This window comes from Rhincodon typus, chromosome 14, assembly GCF_021869965.1.
Source record: "Rhincodon typus isolate 14 chromosome 14, sRhiTyp1.1, whole genome shotgun sequence".
NCBI lineage: Eukaryota > Metazoa > Chordata > Chondrichthyes > Orectolobiformes > Rhincodontidae > Rhincodon > Rhincodon typus.
The window spans coordinates 544,065-571,513 of NC_063345.1; the positions used below are offsets into that span (position 1 = coordinate 544,065).

Consider the following 27,449-nt stretch of genomic DNA (forward strand, 5'->3'; position numbering starts at 1 on the left):
GTTACAGTCCATGTGCTGCAAGCAGACCCACAGTACCCTTAGGGAGAGAATTCCAGGCGTTTGACCCAGTGACACTGAGAGAGCGGTGATATATTTCCAAGTTAATATTCTGAGTGGCTTGGAGGGAACTTGCAGGTGGTGGTGTTCCAAGGTATCTGGAGCCCTTGTCCTTCTAGATGGAAGTGGTTGTGGGTTTCAAAGGTGCTGCCTGAGGATGTTTGGTGAATTTCTGCAGTGCGTCTTGTAGATAGTACACACTGCTGCTACTGACCATCAGTGGTGGAGGGAGTGGATGCTTGTGGATGTGGTACCAATCAACCAGGCAAGTGGGGAGTATTCCATCACACTCCTGACTTGTGCCTTGTAGATGGTGGACAGGCTTTGGGGAGTCAGGAGGTGAGTTACTTGCCACAGTATTCCTAGCCTCTGACATGCTGTTGAATGTGTTTATGTGGTGAGTCCAGTTGAATTTTTGGTTAGTGGTAACCCCTAGGATGTTGATAGTAGGGGATTCAGTGATGGTAGTACCATTGAATGTCAAGAGCAGTGGTTAGATAGTTTCTTATTGGAGATGGCCATTGCTTAGCATTTGTGTGACACAAATGTTACCTGCCACTTTTCAGCCCAAGTCTGGATATTGTCCATGTGTTGCATTTGAACATGGACTGCTTCAGTATCTGAGGAGTCACAAATGATTTCAGCACAATGATTTAGCCACCAAATCAAATGAACTTAAAAGATTCTGCAGTTCTCTTTTCCTTAATCTGTAACCAACATTCCCATATGATTGCTGTTATAGTTCCCAAACTTTTAATTGTTCTAATCTAGACTTTATCCTATATATACTAGTCTCATCTGCACTTGCCTTTGCTATAACTTTTATAAATCCTAAATTAATATATTCAGTCAAATTACACCCTGATTGATCATTCCAAGTTCTCAAAACATATTTTTTCTGTCATCTGACTGAGGTATCCCATTATTACCATTCTATCTGATTCATGAGTTGTAGAGAAGCTTTACTGTCCGAGCAAATGTCCTTACACTTTCCTTTAAAAAAAAAATCGGGCATTTCTATTTGAATCCAGGCGCAAACATTTCTTGTATGTTCATTCTTTACAACTAGATATCTCAGCTTTCCACAAGGAACTTGCTAAATTCCTTTAGAATTTTTGCAACTCAAAATTATTCCAAAATCTCATAACTAATAAATTCTGTTTAATTCTAAATTTATTTATCTTTTAAAAACTTGTTGTTTCATTAGAAACTGCCTGTGCTTCTGTTCTTCCCTTGTTCTTGTTATTTGTCCTGGCAATTTTCCAGGAATTGAGAACAAAGGGAGGTCTCATGCTCCAAACATTAGTCAACCTGCCCGTGGAATCTTCATTTCCACATGAGAATGGATTCTTCTGAGCTCTTTTATTTTAAACTTTTTCTTCTGATTTCTTTCCTGAGCTTATCTTTCTCCAGGCAGTAGCCATTATAGGAACTCAGGAATCAAGAGTGGCAGGCAATTGAACCCTTCGAGCCCACTCTGCCATTTAATGTGATTGTGACTGATCTTACCCAGGTCTCAACTTCACTCTCCTGCCTGCTCCTTATAGCCTTTTATCCCACTTTTCATCAGAAACCTATCTATTTCTTTCTTGAATCTGTTGATTGATTCTGCTTCCACTGCACTGTGGGGCAGTGAGTTCCACAGATTGACAACCCTGCGAGAGAAGTAGTTTCTTTTCATCTCCGTTTTGAGCCTATCTCCTCTCACTCTATATCTATGAACTCTTGTTTGAGACTGTCTCACAAGGAGGAACATCTGTTTCACATCCACCTTATCAATCCCCTTGACCATTTTATATACCTCAATCAGATCCCCCTCATTCTTCTGAACTCCTGCGGGTACAAACACAAGCTATTCAGCCACTCCTCGTACAACAGCCTTTTCATCCCTGGGATCAATCTGGTGACCACCCCCCCACCGAACTGCCTCCAGTGCCGCCACTTCCTTCCTCAAGAAAGGAGACCAGAACTTGACACGGTATTCCAGATGTGGCCTTACCATTGAGTATAGGAGTTGGAACATCATGTTGAGGTTGTACAGCATATTGGTGGGGGGAATTCAGAACTAGGGGACGTATGCTTAAGGTGAGAGGAAAAAGGTTTAAAAGGGATCTGAGGGGCACACCAAGGGTGGTTCATGTATGGAATGAATTGGCAAAGGAAATGGTAGATGCAGGTACAATTACAACGTTTAAAAGACATTTGGATAGGTACATGAATAAGGAAGGTTTAGAGGGATATGGGCCAAACATAAGCAAGTGGGACTAGTGTAGTTTGGAAATTTAATTGACATGGATGAATTAGACTGAAATGTCTGTTTCCATGCTATATGACTCTATGATGCTATCACCACCACCTTTTATAATTGTAACCATATTTGTTTACTTTTATAATCCAGTCCTTTTGCAATAAATGCCAGGATACATTTGCTTTTCTCATTGTGTGCTGCACTTGCATACCCACTTATTGTGATTCATGCACAGACACCCAGATCCCTCTGCACTGACACTCTTTGAATCTGTTTCCCATTCAAATAATAATTTGCCCTTTTGTTTTTCTCACCTGCCTGCATGGTCCTTAGCCTTGGTCTACTGTCTGCTAATGGCTCTTGTTGAGTCTGACCTCTCTGAGCAGATTCTTGGCAGTCTCTTCCTCTCCCCTGTCCTGCCAGTGCTGTTCTGCCTCCTCACCCAGTGTTTCCTGACCTGCATCCTCATCCAGATTCTTTTGACATCAACATTTGTCCGGTGTGGCTTTCAGCCCTAACCGTGTGTGGTAAATTAGAACATACTCCCCCGATACTATGACTGAAAACAAAAAAATGCTGGAGATCACAGCGGGTCAGGCAGCATCCATGGAGAGAAGGTAAGCTGACATCTCGAGTCTAGATGACTCTTCCTCAGAGCCCTGCTGGAGGGAAGAGCAAAACTTCTTCAGTGTGGGTATTCCTTGAAGAGACGTGGTAATCGGTTAAATACAATGTACGAGCAAATTACTGCAGATGCTGGAACACCTAAATGCATTGCTGGTCCCGAGGTTGTGACAAGAAATCTTGCCTACTATACCAGATTCTGTTGTCTCACAACTTGACAAATTGATAGGAGACTCTAGAAGCAGGTCACTGTTCATTTATTTTCATGCATACACAAGAAGAGCTAGTCTTATCAGTGAAGTGTAAAACCACCAGCAACCTTTACAATTACAATTTTACAATTTATAATTCCCATGGCGCATTGTTGAGATGTTTGATGTCATGTTCTGTTTCCTGACAGTATGTACAGGCATTGTCTATATTTTATCCAAGATCGGTGCTATCCTATTGATAGTCTAATCCCCATAATCCCAACATTTTTTTGTACGTTTCTGGTTCCAATTTGATTTTACTATTATTGATAATAGACTGAAGATTTAACGCTTAACTAACTGGACTGATCTAGAATATTTATTTCCCAATCTTGGTCACCTTGTAACCCTGCCTCTGAATTGGTGATTAGATCGAAATAATTTATCTCTATTTATGCCACTAGTTCATCTATCTTATTATGAATACTTCATGCATTCAGGGTCCAGTGACCCTTCTTCAGAATGATATTTGTATCATCTACAGTCATGGATGAGATGCCAGAAGACTGGAGAGTATCTAATGTTGTGCCATTATTTAAGAAAGGCTGCAAAGAGAAGCCTGGGAACTGTAGACCAGTGAGTGTGACATCCAATGTTGGGTAAGTTATTAGAGGGGATTCTGAGAGACAGGATTTACTTGCATTTTGAGAGGCAAGGGCTGATTAGGCATAGTCAGCATGGCTTTGTGCATGGGAAATCGTGTCTCACAAACTTAATTGACTTTTTTGAAGTGACCAAGAAAATAGATGAGGGCAGAGCAGTAAGGTTATGTACATGGTCTTTAGTGGGGCCTTTGACAAGGTTCCATATGGTAGACTGGTTAGTGAAGTTAAATTATATAGGATCCAGTGAGAGATAGCTAATTGGATACAAAATTGGCTACACGGTGGGAGACAGAGGGTGGTGGAGTGTTGTTTTTCGGACTGGAGACCCGTGACCAGTGGTGTTCCACGGGAATCAGTGCTGGGTCCACTGTTGTTTTTCATTTATATAAGTGATTTGGATGAGCATATAGGAAGTAGCTGACACCAAAATTGGTGGTGTAGTAGACAGTGAGGAAGGTCATCTAAGAATACAAAGGGATCTTAATCAATTGGGCCAATGGGCTGAGGAGTAGCAGATGGAGTTTTATTTGGATAAATGCGAGGTGTTGCATTTTGTTAAGACAAACAAAGGCAGATCTTACACAAGTAATGGTTGTGCCCTGGGTAGTGTTGTAGAATAGAGAGCGCTAGGGGTTCAAGTACATAATTCATTGAGATGTATGTCACAGGTGACAGTGGTAAAGAAGGCGTTTAGCACGCTTGCTTTCATTGCTCAGACCATTGAAGTAAAGAGTTGGGACGTCATGTTGCAGTTGTACAGGATGTTGGTGAGACCGCTTCTGAAGTACTGTGTATAGTGCTGATTGTCCTGCTATAGGAAGGGTTTTATTAAATTGGAGAGGGTGTGGAAAAGCTTTGCAAGAATGTTGCCGGGACTGGAGGGTTTGAGTTATAAGGAGAAGCTGGATAATCTGGGACTTTTTTCACTAGAGCACAGGAGGTTGAGGGGTTTATAAAATCATGAGGGACATAGATAAGCTGAACAGCAAAAGTCTTTTCCCCAGGGTAGTGGAGTTTAAAACTAGAGGGCATAATTTTAAGGTGAGAGGAGAAAGATTTAAAAGCAACCTGAGGGACACATAAAGGGTGGTTCATGTATGGAATGAACTGCCAAAGGAAATGGTAGATGCAGGTACAGTTACAAGATTTAAACGATATTTGACATGTACATGAATAGGAAGGGTTTAGAAGGATATGGGCCAAATGCTGGCAAATGGGACTAGTTTAGTTTGGGGAAACTTGTTGGACCAGTACTTCTGTACTGTATGACTCTATGACCATACCCAGAGCACTAGCTAACCGATTCACCAGAACACATTTCCACCCGGGACCTTGGGCAAAGCAAGTTTGGTTGGTTTCAACCAAGATCACATTGTTGACAAGTCAGTGTCATTCAAATGTCAGGTTTGGAAATATTGCATTGGGAGAGGAAGAGACACGTGTGCAAAAAAGATTCAAGCACCTCCGAAGAGTGTTCAGGAAATTGTGCTTCAGCTCCAGCCTGTTGCTCTTCCCACCTTTGAGTGTTTGCTTGTGACACTGGACATCTAGATCAAGCAGTGCCGCATTATTCCAGGGTTGACATTTCTCAGTTTGATCAGCACACAAATGATATTTTTGGGTGAATTTAAAAAAAAGAGGTTTTAAAATTCTAGATTTGTGATGTTCTTGTAACTGTTTGTCTTATTTCTGTTTTGTAGATTGTTCCCTCGTCACCAGTTCGCATTCCCAGCAGCAGGCTGCATCAGATTAAACAGGTAAAGCTGCGTCATCCTTCTACAGTGGTTCAAACGGAGTTCAGTTTCTGTGCAGGATTAATTGTTCAATCACAAACTGCTATTTCTGATTTCAGAGATGAGAACTTTCCTGGTACATCACTGTTCTAGTTTGCTGGAATGTTATTCAGCAATAACCTATTACTGTGCTCCAATTTTGTAAGAGACACCCAAAATGTTAAATTAATTGACAGACTAAAATACAAGTATGGATCTGTATGTAGTGGAAACTGTTTGTTTGTGTATCAGATCCTATAAGTCATAACACACAGAAGTAAACTGCCTGATTTTATTTGAAGTTTTTGTTTTGTATAGACACTGACGTGTGACAGATCTCCTCATTCTTTCTTCATTTACGGGATGAGGGCGTTGCTGTTAGGCAGCATTTATTGCCCATCCCAAATTGCCCAGAGGGCAGTTAAGAGTCAACCACATTGCTGTGGGTTTGGAGTCACATGTAGGCCAGACCAGGTAAGGATCGCAGATTTCCTTCCCTAAAGGACAGTAGTGAACCAGATGGGTTTTTCCAACAATCGACAATGGATTCATGGTCATCATTAGATTCTTAATTCCAGATATTTTATTGAATTCAAATACCACCATCTGCTGTGGTGGGATTCGAACCCGGGTCCCCCGAACATTATCTGGGTCTCTGGATTAACAGTCCAGCGATAATACCACTGGGCCATCACCTCCACATTCTTCAGGGACAAGCAGGCGTGTGGCCTTAGCTGAAGACAGCACAGTATCATACTTTTAGCCTTTAACAAAGTCCAGTAAATAGCTGATTGTTTGTCAGTCATTTTTTTTTATACACAATGGTGATGGAGTTGGGAGAGAGTTTTCAGAAGTTAATTCCATTGTGAATGTGATGAACAGAAATTGCACCCACATTGTTAACACTGACAATGCAAAATCCAGATGAAAAGTTGACAGGCGTTTGATATTTGAAATGTTATTAGATAAACAACCAAAATTCCTCACCAGGAAGTAAAATTTTGTGGTCAGGAAGTATAAGATTTTCAACAGATATTCAGCTGAGTTGGAATAGTCAAGTTGTCAAAATGAAATCCCTTTAAAATAGTGTCAGACATAATGTAATTGAGTGTGACGGTTAGGTTTAGAAGGTGTGGTAATGAAATTTCTTGATGTTGATGGGTTATGGTCGACCTCACTTGTAAGATACACATTATGCACAGCTATTGGTTGAAGCTAATGATCAGAGACCTGCTGGTGCAGAAACTGAACATTATATATACTGAACCATAGTTTGGCTCCCTACTTTGGAGCAGAAAAGTGCAGCTAACCACAGCTGGAAAATGCACAACTACTGTTTCTACACACCGCACACTTCTGCTCTCCAGCTATTCCCTATACCTGTTCAGATTTATTTAAAAAATAATTACTAAGTTCTATTTTAAAACGATCATTGGATGCACAGACATCCTGAGCTTTCCTTTGTTTAGAACACAGTCAGTGGAAAACGTTCGACCGGATTTAATGTATCAAAACTCTGTATGATTGAAAAAATACTAGTATATCTCAGCCTCTGTTTACAAATTAAAACATGATTTATGAAGTCAGCTGTACATCAGCTGCATTGACATCAATATCTGCATACACAGCACAAATGTCATGAGACGTGCTTCTTTCCTATGGCCTAAAACTGACATTAACTGTCAATTAACCTGGAAATCAAACCTTGTCCTGTGTGTTAGCTTCTTAAAAACTACAGATTGGCACTGGATCCTCAGTGTAAGGATGGGGCCAGGCCCTCGGTGTAAGGATGGGGTAAGGCAGATTTTATTAAAATAGGGTAGGGTCTGGCCAAATAGCTACTTGAGGTTACAGCAGAACAGTGGGAGGCAATCAAAAAGGTACTGGGGGAGTACAAGCCCAACATGCTTCCTTTAGGGTGAAAGGTAGGAGCAACGAGCCCAGAGAACCCTGGCATGTCTTGGAAATTTCTGGACTGGATAGAAAGAAAAAGAGAGACAAGTTGTAATATTCTGCTGCTAAGACATTGTGGCCCTTCAAAGTTACGAAGTTCAGTTTCTGTGCTTTCCTGAGGTCATTTGGTAACTGTACATATTTTAGAGGACTTCTTAAATAATCCAAAAATGTGTGTGCTCAAACCCGTAGAATCCCCTGTACTGTCATGCCCCAAATTACTCCTGTTGTCTCTGTGGTTGCAAATATAACACAATAGAACTTGAAAACTTGATTTTTTTTTTCCTTAAATAGGAAGAAGGAATGGACCTCATGAACAGAGAGACAGCTCATGAGAGGTAAGATTGGAGCATGTCTGTTTAGGTTTGCAGTCAGAATCTTTGCTGCCACTAAGCAGTTTCTAACTGTATTTCTTTCATCTCCGGACATTCGAGACAGACTTGTTTGCATGAGTTTTCATATTCAGAGCAGCCATTTCATAATGAGATGATGTTTTATGAATGTCACATTTCTCTATATCAAGATTCAGCACTCTTAGTTTGTTCTCACTGTGTTTTGTATTCCCAAACTCTGCTCAATCATAATCCGGTAATTGCAGCTTCTTAAGACCAATTAATTATGCCTACGCTTTCCTTTTAATCCTGAGTGTGCTTTATAAACAGGGGAGTACAGGCAGCAATGCAGATGAGTGTTTCATGGGAAGAGAGCTTGAACCTGGTGAGTGATCAATACACTTGGAGAAATGTCCTTCATTATTGAACTCTTAATAGCTGCTACTAACCACAGTTACCTGCAGTTCTCGGGGGGAATGATGTTCTCCTTGAGAAAGTAATCCAGTGAAGTAAGACTTTTTAATTGATTGTTTTCATTCAGGGCTGCTTGTTTGTCAGCGTCCGAAAAAGTTCGCTTTCACACTCCAGGTGTGATCAGATATGACAGGAAGAAAACTTAAAATATTTCATACTTTGATCTTTTAGAATACTGAATGAATCCAGGCACATGCTTCCATCATAGACAGTTTCATGAGCACTGTCAGATTAAATTGGGTCATGAATTCCAAACAGTTATAAACTGAGCGAATGTATAGAAACTTGATCACTGTATTGTTTCCTCACAGACAGACTATGATCTAACTGTACTGGTGTTTCTTGCTGAGGAGGTAGTCTAATTATACACCGGTCTGGCAGCATCTGTGGAGGGAGAAACCAGGTTAATATTTTGAGTCCAGTATGATTTGAAGAGCAGTCATATTGGGTTGAAACATTAACATTGTTTCTGTCTCCACAGATACTGCCAGACCTGCTGAGTTTTTCCAGTGTTTTGTTCTTATTTCCGATCTCCAGTAGTATTTTGTTTTTATTTAACCATGCACAGTACACCTCAGTGAAGAGATAGTTGCAGCACTTTCTATGTTCACCATGCGATCTGTTTAACTTAAGTGTCAAGACAGTGTGGAGCTGGAGGAACACAGCAGATCAGGCACCATCAGAGGAGCAGGAAAGTCAATGTTTTGGGTTGGGACCCTTCATCACAATGGTCCCGACCTGAAACATCGACTTTCCTGCTCCTCTGATGCTGCCTGATCTGCTGTGTTCCTCCAGCTCCTCACTGTGTTGACTTTGACTCCAGCATCTGCAGCTCTTGCTGTCTCTGGATCTGTTTAACTTGCATGTGAGTGAGTGTGTAATGGTTAGTTCAGTGAATGCACTTACTGGGAGTACATAAAGTACTACAGTTTGATCATTGCTGTCTTGCCCGAGTAGGAAATTGAATTCTGTTGAAGGCTTGTCCTTTGTGAGAGTAATTGATTGTTGTTCTGCTCACCTAGAGTGATAATGACCTGGATAAATCTGCCTCGCCAAAGCGCATTGACTTCATTCCAGTGTCACCGGCTCCTTCACCAACGAGAGGAATCGGGAAGGTAGGTAGTTTTACGGAGAGTACCTGGACTGATGTGAAAGCAGACAAGTTATCATTTGTCAAGCTTTTTCAAAGAGTTCTAATGGTCTAATGTGGAGTCATTGTAAAGAAACCAAGTCTATTGGGAATTGATCATGTTTGTCAGCGTGATCTCAACATTTCCACGGTTTATTGTGTTTGAGTGGAGGTTTGTAGGAGGTTGGCTGAGGGGAGTCTGGGAAATGAGTTGGGGGGAATTGGGTTATGGCTGGGTGTGTAGAAGTCTGGATGAAGAGGCAGGGGCAGAGTCACGGTGATGGGGCAGGGTGTTAGTGTGGGGAAATCGAAGAAGGGGGAGATAGGTGGGGGCAGGGGAGGGAAGCGTTCATTTGGATGGAATTTAGCCAGCTGCACTGGGGAAGGTGGGGATGTTGGATGGCTGAGTGGGGTGACTGAGATGGAGGGAAGCAGCTGGATGGGAGGGTGAATCAGGTGATGGAGCTGGGGGATGCGGAGGGTGAGCCGTTGTGAGGGGGGGTAGCCATTTTAAGATGATAGGACATAGAGAGAGTTGCGGGGCTGGTGGGGTGAGTCAGGGCTCCTCTGAGAAGGCTGCAGCCTGTTGGTTATACAGTCCAAGGTTTCCTTCGATGATCTGCTCAATATTCTGAAGTGGGATTGAATGGACAACTTCCTGCCTCCACAATAAGATGTAACCCAATAAAGGATGGCTTTACTGATGAGTACGAGCATCTTGTACCTGTTTACATTCAGGTGAATAGGCTTTCTGTGGGTGGACTCTTGGACCAGTGGATGGCGGCTTCCTTTGGTGATTAGCAAATGTTCAAAAAATCCTGCTTGCACTTCCATTTGATAAATGAAAGTCCAAATTGAATCTCAAACTTGAAGTCTGCTGTTTTAGCTCAACCTTCCCTGTTTTTAAATACATTTCAGTCTCTACATGTGCAAGTCTTTCTGCTCACTGCTGACAGGACTGGATTTTTCCTTCTAGATGTTGATAACTTCTCACTCTTCCTCCTCCCACTCCCTACAGCAATGCTTCTCGCCCTCCTTGCAGATTTTTGTGAGTAGTAATGGGCTCCCTCCAAGCCCCACCCCTAGCCCAACAAGGAGGTTTGCCACGTGAGTATTCCCTGGGAATTTTGTTGAATCAGAAATGTTTCTTTGAAACTTGTGAATTTGGTATGTCCTGAGCTGCGTTTTGGTAATTTTTTAAAGCATTTACTGTCTGGAACAAAAGTAGAATTTGCTGGAAAAGCTCAGCACGTCTGGCAGCATCTGTGAAGAAAAAATCAGAATTAACGTTTCGGGTCCAGTGACCCTTCCTCGGAATTGTTTGGAGATGGGTGTTACTGGCAAGGCTGGCATTTATTGCCTGTCCTCTGTTATCCTGACATAGGGATGGGAATTAGGGTGAGGCTGAGTGTCCAAGAAGTGTAATCCCAGAATTAAAGGCTATCTAAATAGACTTGTCTCTGGGTATAGAGAGTGATTTTTGCTGTTTGTGTCAAGCTTTGCTCTGTTCACTGACACTCCACATACAGACAGCGACTGCGACAAAATGAAGCACCAATGAACTTGTAAAATTTGTGTTGAATTGGCAAATTAACTTTAATATTGACAAAAGGTTAATAGTGTATTTGCTACAAAAAATAGGGAGGACTCATTTACTGGAGGATCAGTGTCAAAGTCAGACTTTGCTCACTGCCGCTGTCTGCTCTCAGGCCCTTGCACAATTTCAAATCCATGTTGCCAGTAATCCCATGGGTTTTAATTTATTAACAGTGCTAGTATGTGATATTTTGTCAAACAGCTGTTAGATATCTACATACCCAACATCAATTGTGCTGTCCCTTATCAAAACTCTATTATTTCAACAAGGTTTGAATCTGGTCTGTCGAGTAGAATTGCCTTTAATGAATCTGTAGCGACTTTTATTTATTAATCTTTGCTTTCCAAATTCCCATTAATTTTGATTTGGAATCTAGTCTCTGAAAGCTGTCTCCACTGCATCCTCAAGTCCACGGAGAAAGATTGATTGGCCTCTATTTGCTGTGTTTATCTATCCTAATTTTGTTGAATATGGGTGTAATGTCCACAGTTCTCTAGGCCAATGGCACCACTCCATATAGTCACATTTCAGGAGATAGATATCCTTATAGAGGAGACATGTAAAAGAGAAGATTGTGGTCAGAACCTGTGTAATTTCAACTCCCACTTTATTCCATCCCATCGTAACCAGGTAGCTTTTCCACTTCGAAGAATGCCAACCTGTCAAGTACCTTGTTTTTATTATTATTCATTCATGGGTTGTCTAGACCAGTATTCATTGCCTAATTGCCCCGAGGGCAGTTAGGAGTCAACCACATTGCTGTGGGTCTGGAGTCACATGTAGGCCAGACCAGGTAAGGATGGCAGTTTCCTTCCCTAAAGGGCATTAGTGGGCCAGATTGTTTTTGTCAATTGTTGGAAAGACTTCATGGACATCATTAGACTCTTAATTCCAGATTTTTTATTGAATTCGAATTCCACCATCTGCTGTGGCGCGATTCAAACCCAGGCCCCCAGAACATTACCTGGGTCTCTGGATTAATGGTCCACTAGACCATCACCTCCCCTGTTGACATATGTTTTATTATGATAAAAGCACGATGGGGTATAAGGTTTGTGGGCAGTGTGAGTGTGACCAGTCTCTTTAATGGATTCTAACTGCAGTGACTGTCCTCCTTGCTGGAACAGTGGAAATGTGCATTTTGTGTGATGTGAGGGATCACTGAGGCATGTGTTATTACTCCAGCATTTACAACAATTGTTACCTTAACAACCTGTCAAGGAGATCGTCAGAAATATTTGAATCTAATTGATCTTGTTAAAAGACAAAAATTCTTTATTTAATGCCAAAAGAGCAGTGCTTTTTTGCAGAAGTGAATTTGAAAGTATTTGTAAAGTTAAAATTTTAAAGGATAATTTTAGGCAATTATCTGAATACTTTGCTGGTGTTTGGTGTCCTATGGTCATGGGGATTTCTTCAGTTCACAGCTCAAGTGAAGCTATTGAAACCAAAACACGTGCTGGTTTTCAGCAGCTGTTGATTGCTGGGTTTTGTTCGTGCCATTGGTTACTAAAGAACTGTTTGAAGTTGTTGAGTGGAATCTGGGTATAGTTTTAAAATATCAATTTCTGTTATGATTTCAGTAGGAGGAGCCAGAGCCCAATCAACTGCATCAGGCCGAGTGCGCTGGGGCCTTTGAAAAGAAAAGGTAACCACTCTGTATCAAATGTCATTTTTCTTTTAAAAAGGCGATTTATTGACCTGTCAAGTGCTATCAAAATTACAATTGATTGTCGCTATGTTAAAAAAGAATGCTAGATTTAAACCCCACTCCTACATTGGGTACAGAATCCATTCTGACTCCTTCAGAGAAAATCTCTTTGAGATGATAGGTGCATTCAAGAGATCCTTTGGCATGTGTCACAATAACAGCAGCAGTATCCTTCAGTTAGCTCCATCAAAATTCATAAAGTGATCATTTCTGTCATTGCTGTTTTGCATGATCTTACGATGTGGAAACGAGTGCCAAAACTTTCTAAAATATTTCAATAGGCCAAGCAGCATCAGAGGAGCAGGAAAGCTGACGTTTTCGGGTCTTCTTCTTTCTGAAGAAGGGTCCAGACCCGAAATGTCAGCCTTCCTGCTCCTCTGATGCTGCTTGGCCTGCTGTGTTCATCCAGCTCTACACCTTGTTATCTCAGATTCTCCAGCATCGGCAGTTCCCACTATCCCCAAAATAATTCAATAGATTGCTTTGACAAGGCGAAAGGTGCAAATACAGATACAAAACTCAGCTACTGAAACAATCCATGTCCAACAGCAGCATGACCTGGTCTGATAGGTTGCAAGCAACATTCACGTCATGCCAAGTGCCAGACAAAGACTATTTTGAGATGATTTACAAGATGGTTTTCTGGATTAATACATTGAGGGACCAACTAGAGAATAAGCCATCCTAGACTGGGTATTGTGCAATAAGAAAGGAATAATTAGCAATTTCGCTGTTTCAGATCCCCAGGGAAAAGAGTGATCATAATATGATAAAATTCTTCAATAAGATGCAGAGTGACATAGTTGATTCTGACATTAGGATCCTAAATTTAAATTGAGGTAACTAAATAGTATAAGGTGTGAGCTGGCTATGGTAAATTGGGGAAAATTACATAAAAAGATGATGGTGAATACGCAATGGCAAACATTTTAAAGATGAAGGAACTGCAACAATTGTTTATTTCTGTCTGGCCCAAAATAAAATGGTAAATGTCAGTATTTTATAATTTATGGGTTGTGATCAATTAATTTTCTACAGGGCAAAAGAGAAGTTGTCTTCTAAGGCTAGCTAATCTTTACATCTAAGCTTAAATTTTTTTAAGGCTTGTATTACATCCTGGTTATGTATTGAAACCAACTTCCATTACAGCATTTTTAACTATTTAATATTGCTGGTAGCTTCAAAGAGGCAACTATTCACTACGAAATAGTTTTAACTGTTATCCTCGCAGCTGCTCAAGGACCTAGTCTAGCACCTGACGTTATTCATTTACTGGGACAATCACCCTTTCATTAATAAAGCTGGAATTGGTCATTTATCTGTCCTAAGGCATCCTTTTATCAGAACTGTCTTGGATGGGAACATACAGCGTTCCTGTATTTACCTTTTAGCAGTTCTGTTCAAAGGTACCACTGTATTTCAGTGTGTGAGCAGGCTGCTTTGTTTTACTTACCTTCTGTCTGCCACCTTGTAAACAGGCATAGGTCGCTTAGTGTGTTCGGGTACAAGCCACCTTACATAGCCAGGTACAGGTCACCCCTACAGAGATTAAGTTTGTATGGAACATACAAACTGATTGTAAGATTTGATGCTGTTATGCAAAGAGAATAAGATTACCTACATTTAGAAACAGGAGAAATTACAATGGGAAACAAAGAGATGGTAGACTATTAAATACATATTTTGGTTGTGCCTTCACAAAGGACAACCCAAATAATGTCCCAAAAATGTTGGGGAACATAGGGTCAAGAGAGAGAGGGTAACTGAAGGAAATCACTATTATTAAGGAAAACCGAAAGAACTGCAGATGCTGTAAATCAGGAACAAAAACAGAAGTTGCTGGAAAAGCTCAGCAGGTCTGGCAGCATCTGTGAAGGAAAAAAAGAGTTAACGTTTCGGGTCCATGAGGTTCTGAGGAAGGGTCACTGGACCCAAAACATTAACTCTTTTTCTTGCCTCCACAAATGCAACAGACTATTAGTAATGAAATTGTTTTGGGCAAATTGTTGGGATTAAAGGCTAGTAAATCTCCAGGGCCTGGTAATCTACATCCTAGCTTAAGGAAGGGACCTTAGAAAGATTGGATGTATTTGTGATCATCTTTCAAGATTCTGTAGACTCTAAAACAGTTCTGCACTATTTAATTAAGGTGGTGAAGAGAAAACGGGGAATTCTAGACCAATTAACCTGACCGTTGGTAGTGGGGCATATGCTAGAGTCCATTGCCAAAAAATTAATAGCTGAGCATTTGGAAAACAGTGATGGATTGGACAGATACAGTATGAATTTATGAAAGGGAAATCATGCTTGACAAATCTTTTGGAATTGTTTTGAAGATGTAACTGGTAAAGTTGATAAGAGGGAGCCAGTGGATGTGGTTTACTTAGACTTTCAGAAGGCGTTCGATAAGGTCCCACGTAAGAGATAAGCGTGTAAAATTAAACCACGTGGGAATGGGAGTAAGGTACTGACATGGATAGAGAACTGCCTGGCAGACAGGGAACACAGGAGGAATAAATGGGTTGTTTTCTGAGTGGCAGCCAGTGACCAGTGAGTAGGGCTCGCACCCCATCTGCTGACAATATATATTAATGATGTAGATGAGGGAGTAAAATGTAATATCTCCGAATTTGCAGATGACACAAAGCTGGGTGGTGGGGGTGGGGGTGAACCTTTTGGGCAGAATACACCTCAGTTTAACAACTCACCTAAAAGATGGCACTTAGCACAATACATGCCCACCCAATGCAGTCCAATCCTCAGCTCACCGCACAGCGGCTCTGTCCCTGTGGAGCAGTGGGACAATCAGTCGAGATATTGCACTTAAGTTTTTGGAGTGAATCATGAACCTTTTACCTTCCGACTCCAAGGTGAAAATAATTTCCAACCTACCACAGTTGGCACTTTCTTGCATAGAGAAATAATGTTTGTAGCTGTAACGATTAATGTTTATTTCGAATTCCAGGTGATATGGAGTCTGAAAGCCAACCAAAGCGACTTTTCCAAGGAACTACAAATATGCTGACCTCTGACGCCACACAATTGCCAGAACTTGGCTCGTGGTGAGAACTCCCGTTGCTTCACTTTATCACCGATCTCTGTCAGTTCTTCCTGCATTGTGTGCCCTCTATCTGTTGTTCCAAAATGCAAATGTGCGAGGAAGGAGCAGGAGGAAGCCATTCAGCTCTGATTCTGTTCCACCAATCAATGCAGTGGTAGCTTATTTGGTTGTATCCATCTACATTTCCATCTACCTCTGATAACTTTTCTCTCCCTTGCTTAACAAGAATCTGTCTGCAAAAAAAACCAAGGAGCTGCAGATGTTGAAAATCAGAAATAAACACAGAAAAAGCTGGAAAAATAGTCGCTCTGGCAGTGAGGGAGAAAAAGTTGCCATTACAAGTTAATGTAGATAGTCTGTGACTCTTCTTTCTAACTTGTGACAATTTCACATTTTGACATATTGTACTCTATTTACCACAACTTTGCCCACTCCCTTAACCTATCTGTATCCTTCTGTAGCGTCTTTATGTCCTGTTCACAACTTTTCTACCTATTTTCACTCATAGGATGTGGTCTTCACTGGCTGAGCCAACATTGATTGCCATCCCTAGTTGCCCTTGGAGTAGCCTGAGTGGCTTAGTAGGCCCTTTCAGAAGGCAGTTAAGAGTCAACCACATTGCTTTAGTTCTGGTTGCAAGCAAACCAGGACAGCCATTTCGTGAACACAGTGGGGTTTAATGACATCAACAATGACTTGATGATCTTCTTTAGACTTTTAATTTCAGATATGGTGGGATTTGAGTCCAAGTATCCAGAACACTACCTGGGTCTCTGACTAACTAGGCCAGTGACACTACCACTGGGCCATTGCCTCCTCTCTATCTTTGTGTTCTCAGGAAATTTAGTAAACCATACCATCGATATAATTATATGTATACATTATACATCATTATGGTCCCAGAAACTGACTCCTCCAGTGTCACAGTGACACCACCCGCAAACTGGAGGAGCAGCACCTCATATTCCGTTTCGGGAGTCTACAACCAATGGCCTAAATGTGGATTTTACCAGTTTCAAAGTTTCCCCACCCCCGGCCTCATCCCATGACCAACCCTCCCTCTCATCCCTGCCTCCTTGACCTGTCCATCTTCTCTCCCACCTGCCTGTCCCACCCATCTCACTGACCAATCCCCACCACTCCCTACCTGCACTTACCTATCACCATCCCACCTACCTTCCCCAGCCCCACCCCTCCTTTCTATTTATTTCTGAGCTCCCTTCCCCCTCCCTATTTCTGAAGAAGGGTCCCGACCCAGAACGCCAACTTGCCTGCTTCTCTGCTGCCTGGCCTGCCGTGTTCCTCCAGCTCCACATTGTGTTATCCTGTGGCATACTGTTTGTTATATCTTGTCAACCTGATGCTCTGCTTCCTCTAGTCAGCCAATCTTCCACCCATGCCAGTATCCTGACCCTACATCACGGCCTTTTATTTTCATCAAATATCTTTGATGTGTTACTTTATGAAATGTCTTCTGGAAAGCTTAAGTAAATATGTCCACTGCTTCGCCTTTGTCCATAAGTCCAATAGATTAGCCAAACAGACTTCCTTTTCACAAAACCTCATTCTTGTAACATGTCCCTGTATTATCCCTGTAATATGTGCCTGTTTTATTCCTGGAACATGCAGTCCATCCATTGTGTTTGTGAATTGTGATTTGGAATTCTACATGGAGCCTGTGATTTCATTGCTTTTGAGTTTAAGATATTTCATATGTGGGAGCACGTTAGCAAAGGGACTGCAACAGTTCAAGGTGGTCAACCAGCACTTCAAGGCTACTAGGGATGAACAAAGAACAAAGGGGTTTTGAGTCTGACTGTTAGAGACTTGCTGACGGTCAGTTGGACTATTTTTCGCTATTCATTTGTGGGATGTGGGCGTCGCTGGCTGGCCAGCATTTCTTGCCCATCCCTAGTTGCCCCTTGAGAAAGTGGTGGTGAGCTGCCTCCTTGAACCGCTGCAGTCCTCCTGCTGTGGGTTGACCCACAATGCTATTAGGAAGGGAATTCCAGGATTTTGACCTGGTGACAGTGAAGGAACGGCGATATATTTCCAAGTCAGGATGGTGAGTGACTTAGAGGAGAACTTGGAGGTGGTGGTGTTCCCATATATCTGCTGCTCTTGTCCTTCTGGTTGGAAGTGGTCGTGGGTTTGGAAGGTGCTGTCTGAGGATCTTTGGTGAATTTCTGCAGTGCATCTTGTAGATAGTACACACTGCTGCAACTGAGCGTTGGTGGGGGAGGGAGTGAATGCTTGGGAACTTAGCAGGTCAGTTCTAAAGAGGTAATCTCATGTACGTGGCTCCTTGAGAATTATCAACTGGAGCTCCTGCTTCTACATGCTGCTTTCATCATTTCTAATGTTTTTGTTTGTTTTTTCTTCCAGTGCGATTCGAAGTGGTGATCTGTTTCTCAGTCTTTCAACAGACTGCCTGGATGGCAGCAGCAGTAATGGCAGTTCAAGTCAGGATTCACCAGCAAAATCAAGTGCAGTGCGAGAATCTCCAGTGACAACGTCTGATTCCTGTTCGTCATTCACTGGAGGACCTGGCCTTTCACCAAAGTGACTCTGCCTATCCTAAAGGAATGTTGGAAACAGAGTCTACATCAAATATAACCTGGTGTAAACATGTGGTGCCATTAATATGTAATTGTGTAGAAGAATGTCAGTGTTAATGAACTGGTTGTTGTAATTCTGAGAAATATTTTCTCCCTTTTTAATTTTTTTCCCGTGAAATTTTTCATTTATTTTTTGCACCAACTTGGAATCTTGAGAATTTCTGAAACATCTCCTGCCAGAATTATAAGGTTTTGACTTTTAGTTCTACTTTCATAAGCAGATTCTGAATGCAGCACAGGTTTATCCTTTTCAGATACTTATGGGCTTTACTTTCTATGAATAGCACTAAACAGAAATGGTTCTTGACTTGAATTTATTTTTAAGCTGTTGTTAAATAGATTGCGCTTGGCTTAAGCAAGTGCAAATGTTAACAGCAAGCAAAGCAGCCTTGAGCCGGGTGCTAATAGTTTTGCTGTAATGGGAGAGGTGGGAGTATGGTTTGAAAGCACTCTTGACTTCCATTAGTCCTTTTGTACAGATTTTGTTATTTTAGTTATTTCTTTATTGAATGATTTTTGTAGAAGCACCTTTCACAGAGTCTCACAGTTACCTGTATAATCAGGGTACCTGTGGAGTTATTAACAAACATGTGCATAGTGTAACATACCTGAAGGGAGACATTGGTCTAATTTAATATCGTGTTTCATAACTCTCCAAGCCACCATCACAACATGACTTGTGTATAATCCACAGATTCCTATAAAGAATTTCACTGGCTTCTGGGAAAATATTTTTAGTTATATAGAGCTGTTTGTTGTTTTCCCACAAACTTTTTTTGTGTGTTATTAACTTTTTCTTGCCATGTGTTGTGATAGAATGTTGTGTAAACGTGTTTAATTTTTTTTGTGTGTTGTTATTGTTGGATTTACATCTGACTTGCCAGGACACAGAACTGTCTCCTGCTTAACAAAATCCTTATTTTTCCATCTGTGTGCGAAAAAGAAATCAGGCATCAGAATGAGGAGGAACTGATGAGTGTTTGGTTCTGAAATACTGTATCGAATGAAAATATATATTGTATATATAAAAGAATTCTGCAGCATCACTTTTATCTGCATTTGTGAAAATCTTTGAGTCATTGATAATTAATATTAACTGCAGAGTGTTAAGTTGTCACAAGCCTTGATTGTCTTGAGCAGCAGATGCACAGTTGACTTGTGTACCATCTGTGTTCCAAGGTGGAGTTTGTCTCATGCTTTGGGCATTTCAATCTTCAGTTAGAACCACTAAAGAGGGATGTCACTGACACAAAGTCTGCAGATTACAGCTATACATGATATAGGTAATATTTTATGTAAACGCAAGGATTATTACAAGTGAACGCTGACTCTGATACTTAACTGTGATCATAACTTATTGAAGAAATTAAGAATAAATCGGTAAAAAGCAGTGAATAAGAGTTACACAACAAGAAAAGTACAGACTTCCTAGGAGACTTGGAGTACTTATGAAGCTTATATCTTACCGGTAGCAAAAGCCTTGGATCACATAACTCCGTGTTAGAGCTGGTAGCATGCGTACTCTCAACCTGTCATCCTGATGAGGGTAAGTTCCTTCTCCAGTGGAGCTACTCTGTCAGTGCTTTGTTATAAACCTGTCAACTAACGTAGTTTCAATTTCACAAGCTTCAAAATCTCCCCTCCCCCTACCGCATCCCAAAACCAGCCCAGCGCGTCCCCACCTCCCTAACCTGTCCTTCCTCCCACCTCAAGCCCCACCCCCATCTCCTACCTACTAACCTCATCCCGCCCCCTTGACCTGTCTCCTCCCTACCTCCCCACCTACACTCACCTTTACTGGCTCCATCCCTGCCTCTTTGACCTGTCAGTCTCCTCTCCACCTATCTTCTCCTCTATCCATCTTCTATCCGCCTCCCCCTCTCCCTATTTATTTCAGAAGCCCCTTCTCCTCCCCCATTTCTGAAGAAGGGTCCAGGCCTTCCTGCTCCTCTGATGCTGCTTGGCCTGCTGTGTTCATCCAGCTCAACACCATGTTATGTCAGATTCTCCAGCATCTGCAGTTCTAACTAACGTAGTCTGATGCTGACCTGACCAAGGGAGTTCAATCTGAAGCCCCTGCTCGAGTTCCTGAAAGCTGTTTGCAGTCTCATCTGGTAGAAGGCTGCTGACTTTCACCAGAAATGTTGCAGCTATTCCAGTAGCACTGTGTAGGTGCAATTGAATAGGGAAATGAATGGGCACTAAAAGAATGTAAAAGAGGGAGTAATTATATTTACTTTAAATTAGAACCAATTGGATTAGGTGTTGGAATTTATACTGGTGAGAGTGAGTACAACATAGAAAAGCATGGATTTCAACTCATGCTAAAATTGAGAGAATCAAGCGGTAGCAAAGAGGGATAAACTTAATACAATCATTATCACTAGTGAAAAAGCATTAAGTAAACTAAAGGAAGCTAAGTCCCCAGGACCTGATTTTGGGCATGAAGGAAATGCTGCCAAGCCTGCTTGCTGCAGTAAATAACTAAATTTAATCCCAACAGCTTCGAAGAATTGTTGACTTTCCTCCGTATTTAAACTGAAAACAAAATTTTCTCATCATTAAAAGAGTAATGTTTCCTTAGTGAAAATCTTCTTCACATTTTGCTGAGGTCTCCATCTTCTTGCTCTATGAACATATGTAATACCTTTGTCAAATTAGCAGGGTTTTATTCATTGTCATTTTTTTTTTAAGGAACATTTATATTCCTTCATTCAGGTCATTTATAAAAATACTGAGAAGTTGAAGCCCCAGTGTGTGATTGGTCACGTTTTAGTCCCAGACACACGCAAATCATTTTTTAAACACCTTGTACAAGTGACTGCCACAGTAGGAACTTTATTGCTTGATGATCCAGTTATTAGGTAGAAATGAGTCTGTATATATTTAATTGCTCATTCACTGCATGTCCCTTGTTGTTTCTTTTCTAACAATTATTCGGCTCTGACCGTGTAGAATAATGGAATCATATGGATTGTGTGACAGACTGTGGGGTCATGCACTAGTTACAAATCCACATCAGTTAAAGGAGTCAGAAATTGTAAAGTGCCATTCTCACAATTGAAAAAAACAAAATGTTAAAATCTGTTCTCAAAAATAACTTTATTAAAATGTTTAAATAAATTGTATAAATCATGATGTAAACATTTACAAATTGTCATACTGGTAGTTTTTTTTTTCAAAAACATAAATGACCTTTAAACAGAAAATCTGCAAATGTCGGTTTACACAGCACATTTCACTCGTCCATGAGTTCTCACGGGGGAAACACCTGACTACTAGTAGTTTGCCCCGTAGGCTAATTCCTGACACTAAGTGGTCACAATCTGCTTGCTGTATTCGTAACAGTTTAAACACAATTTAACTCACATTTAGTAATTCCGAATTTTAATAAGTTGCTTTGCAGAAGACCTGACAATTGTTTAAAACAATTTTTTTAAAATACACTTTTGTGTGTGGAGCAGCCTTGGCAGTTGGGTAATTTCTGTTTGACACAGTTCAACGATTACTCACCTCTGAGCAAGACAGCCAGAGGTTTACATAGGAGCTCCTGCACGATGGGCTGTCAATTCCTTGCCCTCAGCCCACTGCTCAGTGAGTTATAAACTACCAATTTCATCTATTACTCCTTTTTATTTTGTTTTATTTGATGCACTGATCACTACAGTATAATCCTAGTGGAAGCATTAACCAACCTCCACGCATCACAAACTAATAGCTAAACTTTGAATGTCCAGACATTGAGACTGACATGCTATTTGACTGTGAAAGGTATCACAGTTGCTAGTATAGAATCCAATTATTCCCTTTGTTTCATCTCTACAGAAACTGAAGTTAATTCAAGCTGATTTCTGTAGCTGAGTGGGACCATTGCCCAGTGTTAAATCTAAGTTAAAGAATTACTCCATGTGGAAAAAGAGGACACTAGATCCAACTTTGTACCCTCTTCAGGTAGCATTAGTCAATCTGAATGCCATTCACGGATATCTCCATATAATCCCAGGAACTGGTGCGAGATGGATGACCCCTCCAGCAACCTTAGCTCTGATCCAGGTCATTGCTGAGCTTTACCAACTTGGAAGGCACCTCATGCCATGATCCAGAACCTCTAAATACAATCACTGAAGCAGACATATCAGCAACCAAGTCTTTCAGAATGGCTTCTATTACAGCTATTAGCTGGTATAGTATACAGTACTAATTTTATACATAGTACTGGCTTTCACAAAACTTAATGTACATTAAACCTAATCAGCTAAATACTTTGGAACTATTGCAACAGACTAGAAGTAAAATTAATGTTCCCTTTAAAACCCACTGCTTCCACTTGTATGGTGAGGGACCATTACCTACTGCGTTAATCTGTTAGTCATTCAATATAGACAGTGTGCTTCCAAACTGAAACATCACACTGGGCTTTATGACTAATGAAGTAATTTTGAAGTGCTGTCACTGGTGTATTGTAGGAATCATGGCAGCCGATAACTGTACAACTCAAAATCCTGCAAAAAAATGACCAGATAATTACTTTTGGTTGGGTTGATTCAAGAACCAATAGCCTGGATGCTGGGAAAAACTCCCGTACTCTATTTGAAAAAGTGTCACACAATTTTTATCCCACCTCATGAGGCAATTTAACGTTCTGAATGAAAGAGACCCTTTGACTGGACTGTGTACTCTCAGCACTGACCCTCTGACAGTCCTCCATTCCCTCAGTACTGACCCTCCAACAGTGCGGCACTCACTCAGTATTGACCCTCCTGACAGTGTGGCACTCCGTCAGTAACTCTCTGACAGTGCACCACGCCCTCAGTGCTGCCCCTTTGCCTCAGTTCTGCACTGGGAGGGTCACCCTGGATTATGTGCTCAAGCCTCTGAAACATGGCTTGAATCCATGACCCCTGAATAGACAGTTGTACCACAGAGCCAAAACTGACATGTTGGATTAAAGTAGAAATGTGATCACCACCCTAATTGAAGTTTGACAAGTGCACTTGTTGAAATAAAAACAAAATTCTAGAATTACAAAGCAGATGCACGAGAATCCATAAAGAAAAGAAACAGGTTAAAGTTATGGTGCGTACCCATTGTCACTACAGCAGACACTGCTTTTGCACTGTTGAAGTGCCTGTTCTTAAGTCAGTGTCATAAGAGTACACTTCACAGGGTACAGCCAACCTCTGGCAGAATTTCCACATGCTGTGGGTACTCACTGGATTTTCCTCAGGATCTCACCTGGGATGCAGCGACATGATTGCATAGCAAAGCTGGACAAGGATTAAAAAGTGACAAACATCTACATAATAAAAGTTACACACATGAAACTATTTATCTAAACATTTACAGAGCAATTAAAACAAAGGAAGCTTATTGACGTGGTGTTTTGTGACAATGCGAATGCAATTTTACAGCTGAAGGTCTTGCGTAAACATTAAAATGCACAAAGTTCAGATAAATCCATGCTGTTTACAACAAGTGCTCCTGCTGGAGGCCTTTACGTTCTGAAAAAGGTAATGCAGCGCCACGGCAGCAGCATGTGCCCAGATTAACAAATGGATCAGTCCATGCTGGGTCTCCTTCACTTCTCCTGTTCATGTTCGAAGGATAACCATGGTCACAAGACCTGAAATTAACAAGATGCTATCTTACTTCAGGCAGGAGATTCATATAGCACCTCTAATATTCCCAGGACATCTTAGGTACAGTCACTAATGTAAGGAAATATGGCTGCCAACCCGTGCACAGCAAGATCCCACAAACAGCAAACAAATCAACTGGTCGCTGAGCTGTGTGCTGCGAAGGCAGTAAGTGGTGCGTTCCACAGTATACTGTCTTCCTCTCCTAATAATACCACTGAATATCCCCACTGCGTCTGGACAGGGTGACTGACACAACTTTAGCTTAACATTCTGTGAAAGAAAGCACTCTTGATAAAAATGGTTTGAATTAAGTATTGCTCGGTGTAGGAACCCACAAGGAGATTAAAGTTCAGCTGCATCTTCTCTTCCCTGAGTTTAATGTTTCAGAGCAACTGGTACCCTTGAAACATTTTGAGAAACAAACCAATCACAAAAATCAAGGTGAAACCTGCTGCATGATGTTAACAATTTGGGTTTGATTTGCAGTTCTGTTCTGATTTACATTCCAGGTGGTAATTGGGATTTGTGCAGGTTTGAGACTGGACCTGTAGCTAAAGCAAGATGTTACAAAAGCAAATACTGCAGTTGACAGAATACTGAAATTAAAATACAAAGTGCTGGAAAGACTCAACAAGTCTGGCATCATCTGTGAAGAGATTCTTGCCCATGTTTAACCTGAAGCCATGAGACTTCATGGGGACCAGAGTCAAGGTTGAGGACTCCAAGGGCAACTCCCTCCTGACTGTATACCACTGTGCCACCACCTCTGCTAGGTCTGTCCTGCTGGTGGGACAGGACATATCCGGGATTGGTGATGGTGGTGTTATTTTTCTATTCATTTGTGGGATGTGGGTGTCGCTGGCTGGCCAGCATTTCTTGCCCATTCCTAATTGCCCTTGAGAAGGTGGTGGCGAGCTACCTTCTTGAACCGCTGCAGTCCACCTGCTGTGGGTTGACCCACAATGCCATTAGGCAGGGAATTCCAGGAATGTGACCCAGCGACAGTGAAAGAACAGCGATATATTTCCTAGTCAGGATGGTAAGTGGCTTGGAGGTGGTGGTGTTCCCATCCCATATGTCTGCTGCTCTTGTCCTTCTAGATGGAAGTGGTTGTGGGTTTGGAAGGTGCTGCCTGAGGATCTTTGGTGAATTTCTGCAGTGCATCTTGTAGAAACTGCTGCTACTGAGTGTCGGTGGTGGAGGCAGTGGATGTTTGTGGATGTGGTGCTTTGTCTTGGATGGTGTCAAGCTTCTTGAATGTTGGCTGCACTCATCCAGGCAAGTGGGGAATATTCCATCACACTCCTGACTTGTCCCTTGTAGGCGGTGGACAGGCTTTGAGGAGTCAGGAGGTGAGTTACTCGCTGCAGTATTCCTAGCTTCTGGCCTGCTCTTGTAGTCACTCTGTTAATGTAGTGAGTCCAGTTGAGTTTCTGGTCAATGAAAACTCCTAGGATGTTGATAATGGGGCATTCAGTAATGGTAACACCATTGAATGTCAAGGGACGGTGGTTAGATTGTCTCTCATTGGTGATGGTCATAGCCTGGCATTTATGTGGCAGGAACGTCACTTGCCACTTGTCAGCCCAAGCCTGGATATTGTTCAGATCTTGTTGCATTTGAACACAGACTGCTTCAGTATCTGTGGAGTGGCAAATGGTGCTAAATGTTGTGCAATCATCAGTGAACATCCCCACTTCTGATCTTATGATGGAGGGAAAGTCATTGATGAAGCAGTTGAAAATGGTTGGGCCTAGGCCACCACCCTGAGGAATTCCTGCAGAGATGTCCTGGTGCTGAGATGATTGACCTCCCACAACCACGACCATCTTCCTATGTGTCAGGTATAACTGCAACCAGCAGCGAGTTTGCTCCTGATGCCCATTGATTCCAGTTTTGCTAGGGCTCCTTGATGCCACACTCGGTCGAATGCAGCCTTGAAACCAAGGCTGTAATAAGGTCAGGAGCTGAGTGGCTCTGGCAGAACCCAAATTGGGCGTCACTGAGCAGGTTATTGCTCAGCAGGTACTGCTTGATAGCACTATTGATGACACCTTCCATCACTTTACTGATGATTGAGAGTAGACTGATGGGGCGGTAATTGGCCGGGTAGGATTTGTCCTGCTTTTTATGTACAGGACATACTTGGGCAATTTTCCACACTGCCGGGTAGATACTAGTGTTGTAACTGTAGTGGAACAGCGTGGCTAGGGGAGCGGCAAGTTCTGGAGCACAAATCTTCAGTATTATTGCTGGAATGTTGTCAGGGTCCGTAGCCTTTGCAGTATCCAGTGTCTCCAACCATTTCTTGATATCATGTGGAGTGAACCGAATTGGCTGAAGACTAGTATCTAATGCTGGGGACCACAGGAGGAGGCCGAGATGGATCATCCACTCGGCACTTCTAGCTGAAGATTGCTGCGAACGCTTCAGCCTTATCTTTTGCACTGATTTGCTGGGCTCTTCCATCATTGAGGATGGGGATATTGGTGGAGCCCCCTCCTCCAGTGAGTCGTTTAATTGTCCACCACCATTCACAACCGGACGTGGCAGGACTGCAGAGCTTAGATCTGTTCCTTTGGTTGTGGGATCACTCAGCTCTGTCTATCATTTGCTGCTTTCGCTGTTTGGCAGCTTCACCAGGTTGATACCTCATCTTCTGGTGCTGCTCCTGGCACGCCCTCCTGCACTCTCCATTGAACCAGGGTTGAGTGGGGGATATGCTAAGCCATGAGGTTACAGATTGTGCTGGAGTACAATTCTGCTACTGTGGATGGCCCACAGCGCCTCATGGATGCCCAGTCTTGAGATGCTAGATCTGTGCGAAGTCTGTCCCATTTAGCACGGTGATAGTGCCACACAACACGATTCAAGTTATTCTCAATGTGAAGGTGGGATTCCATCTCCACAAGGACTGTGTGATGGTCACTCTTACTAATACTGTCATTGACAGATGCAACTGCAGCTGGCAGATTGGAAAGGATGACCGTCAAGTATGTTTTTCCCTCTTGTTGGTTCCCTCACCATCTGCCGCAGACCCAGCTAGCAGCTATGTCCTTTAGGGCCCGACTAGCTCGATCAGCAGTACAGCTGCTGAGCCACTCTTGGTGGTGGACTGTGAAATCTCCTAGCCAGAGTACATTTTGTGCCCTTGCCATCCTTGTGCTTCCTCTAAGTGTTGTTCAACATGGAGGAGTACTGATTCATCAGCTGAGGAAGGACGGTATATGGTAATCAGCAGGAGGTTTCCTTGCCCATGTTTAATGTGAAGCCATGAGACTTCATGGGGTCCGGAATTAATGTTGAGGACTCTTAGAGCAACTCCCTCCTGGCTGTATCCCACTGTGCTACCACCTCTGCTGGGTCTGTCCTGCTGGT

The 27,449-nt window shown here is 42.0% G+C and overlaps 2 protein-coding genes across 4 annotated transcripts in view; one reads left to right on the plus strand and one right to left on the minus strand.

Annotated features, from left to right (window-relative positions):
* The window catches only part of pabir2 (PABIR family member 2), a 45,433-nt gene extending 25,955 nt beyond the window's left edge, over positions 1-19,478 (plus strand). The window contains exons 3-10 of the mRNA XM_020521479.2: positions 5,486-5,542; positions 7,805-7,848; positions 8,173-8,227; positions 9,339-9,431; positions 10,464-10,552; positions 12,626-12,690; positions 15,719-15,815; positions 18,200-19,478. Of these exons, the coding sequence (XP_020377068.1) occupies positions 5,486-5,542; positions 7,805-7,848; positions 8,173-8,227; positions 9,339-9,431; positions 10,464-10,552; positions 12,626-12,690; positions 15,719-15,815; positions 18,200-18,380 (681 nt within the window). The 3' untranslated portion in view covers positions 18,381-19,478. The remainder of the gene's footprint in view (positions 1-5,485; positions 5,543-7,804; positions 7,849-8,172; positions 8,228-9,338; positions 9,432-10,463; positions 10,553-12,625; positions 12,691-15,718; positions 15,816-18,199) is intronic.
* Positions 19,479-21,515: 2,037 nt separating this feature from the next.
* The window catches only part of mospd1 (motile sperm domain containing 1), a 43,019-nt gene continuing 37,085 nt past the window's right edge, over positions 21,516-27,449 (minus strand). For all 3 annotated transcript variants that reach the window (XM_048604971.1, XM_048604969.1, XM_048604970.1), the window contains one exon: positions 21,516-24,055. In XM_048604971.1, coding sequence (XP_048460928.1) covers positions 24,024-24,055 — 32 coding nt within the window. In that variant the 3' untranslated portion in view covers positions 21,516-24,023. The remainder of the gene's footprint in view (positions 24,056-27,449) is intronic.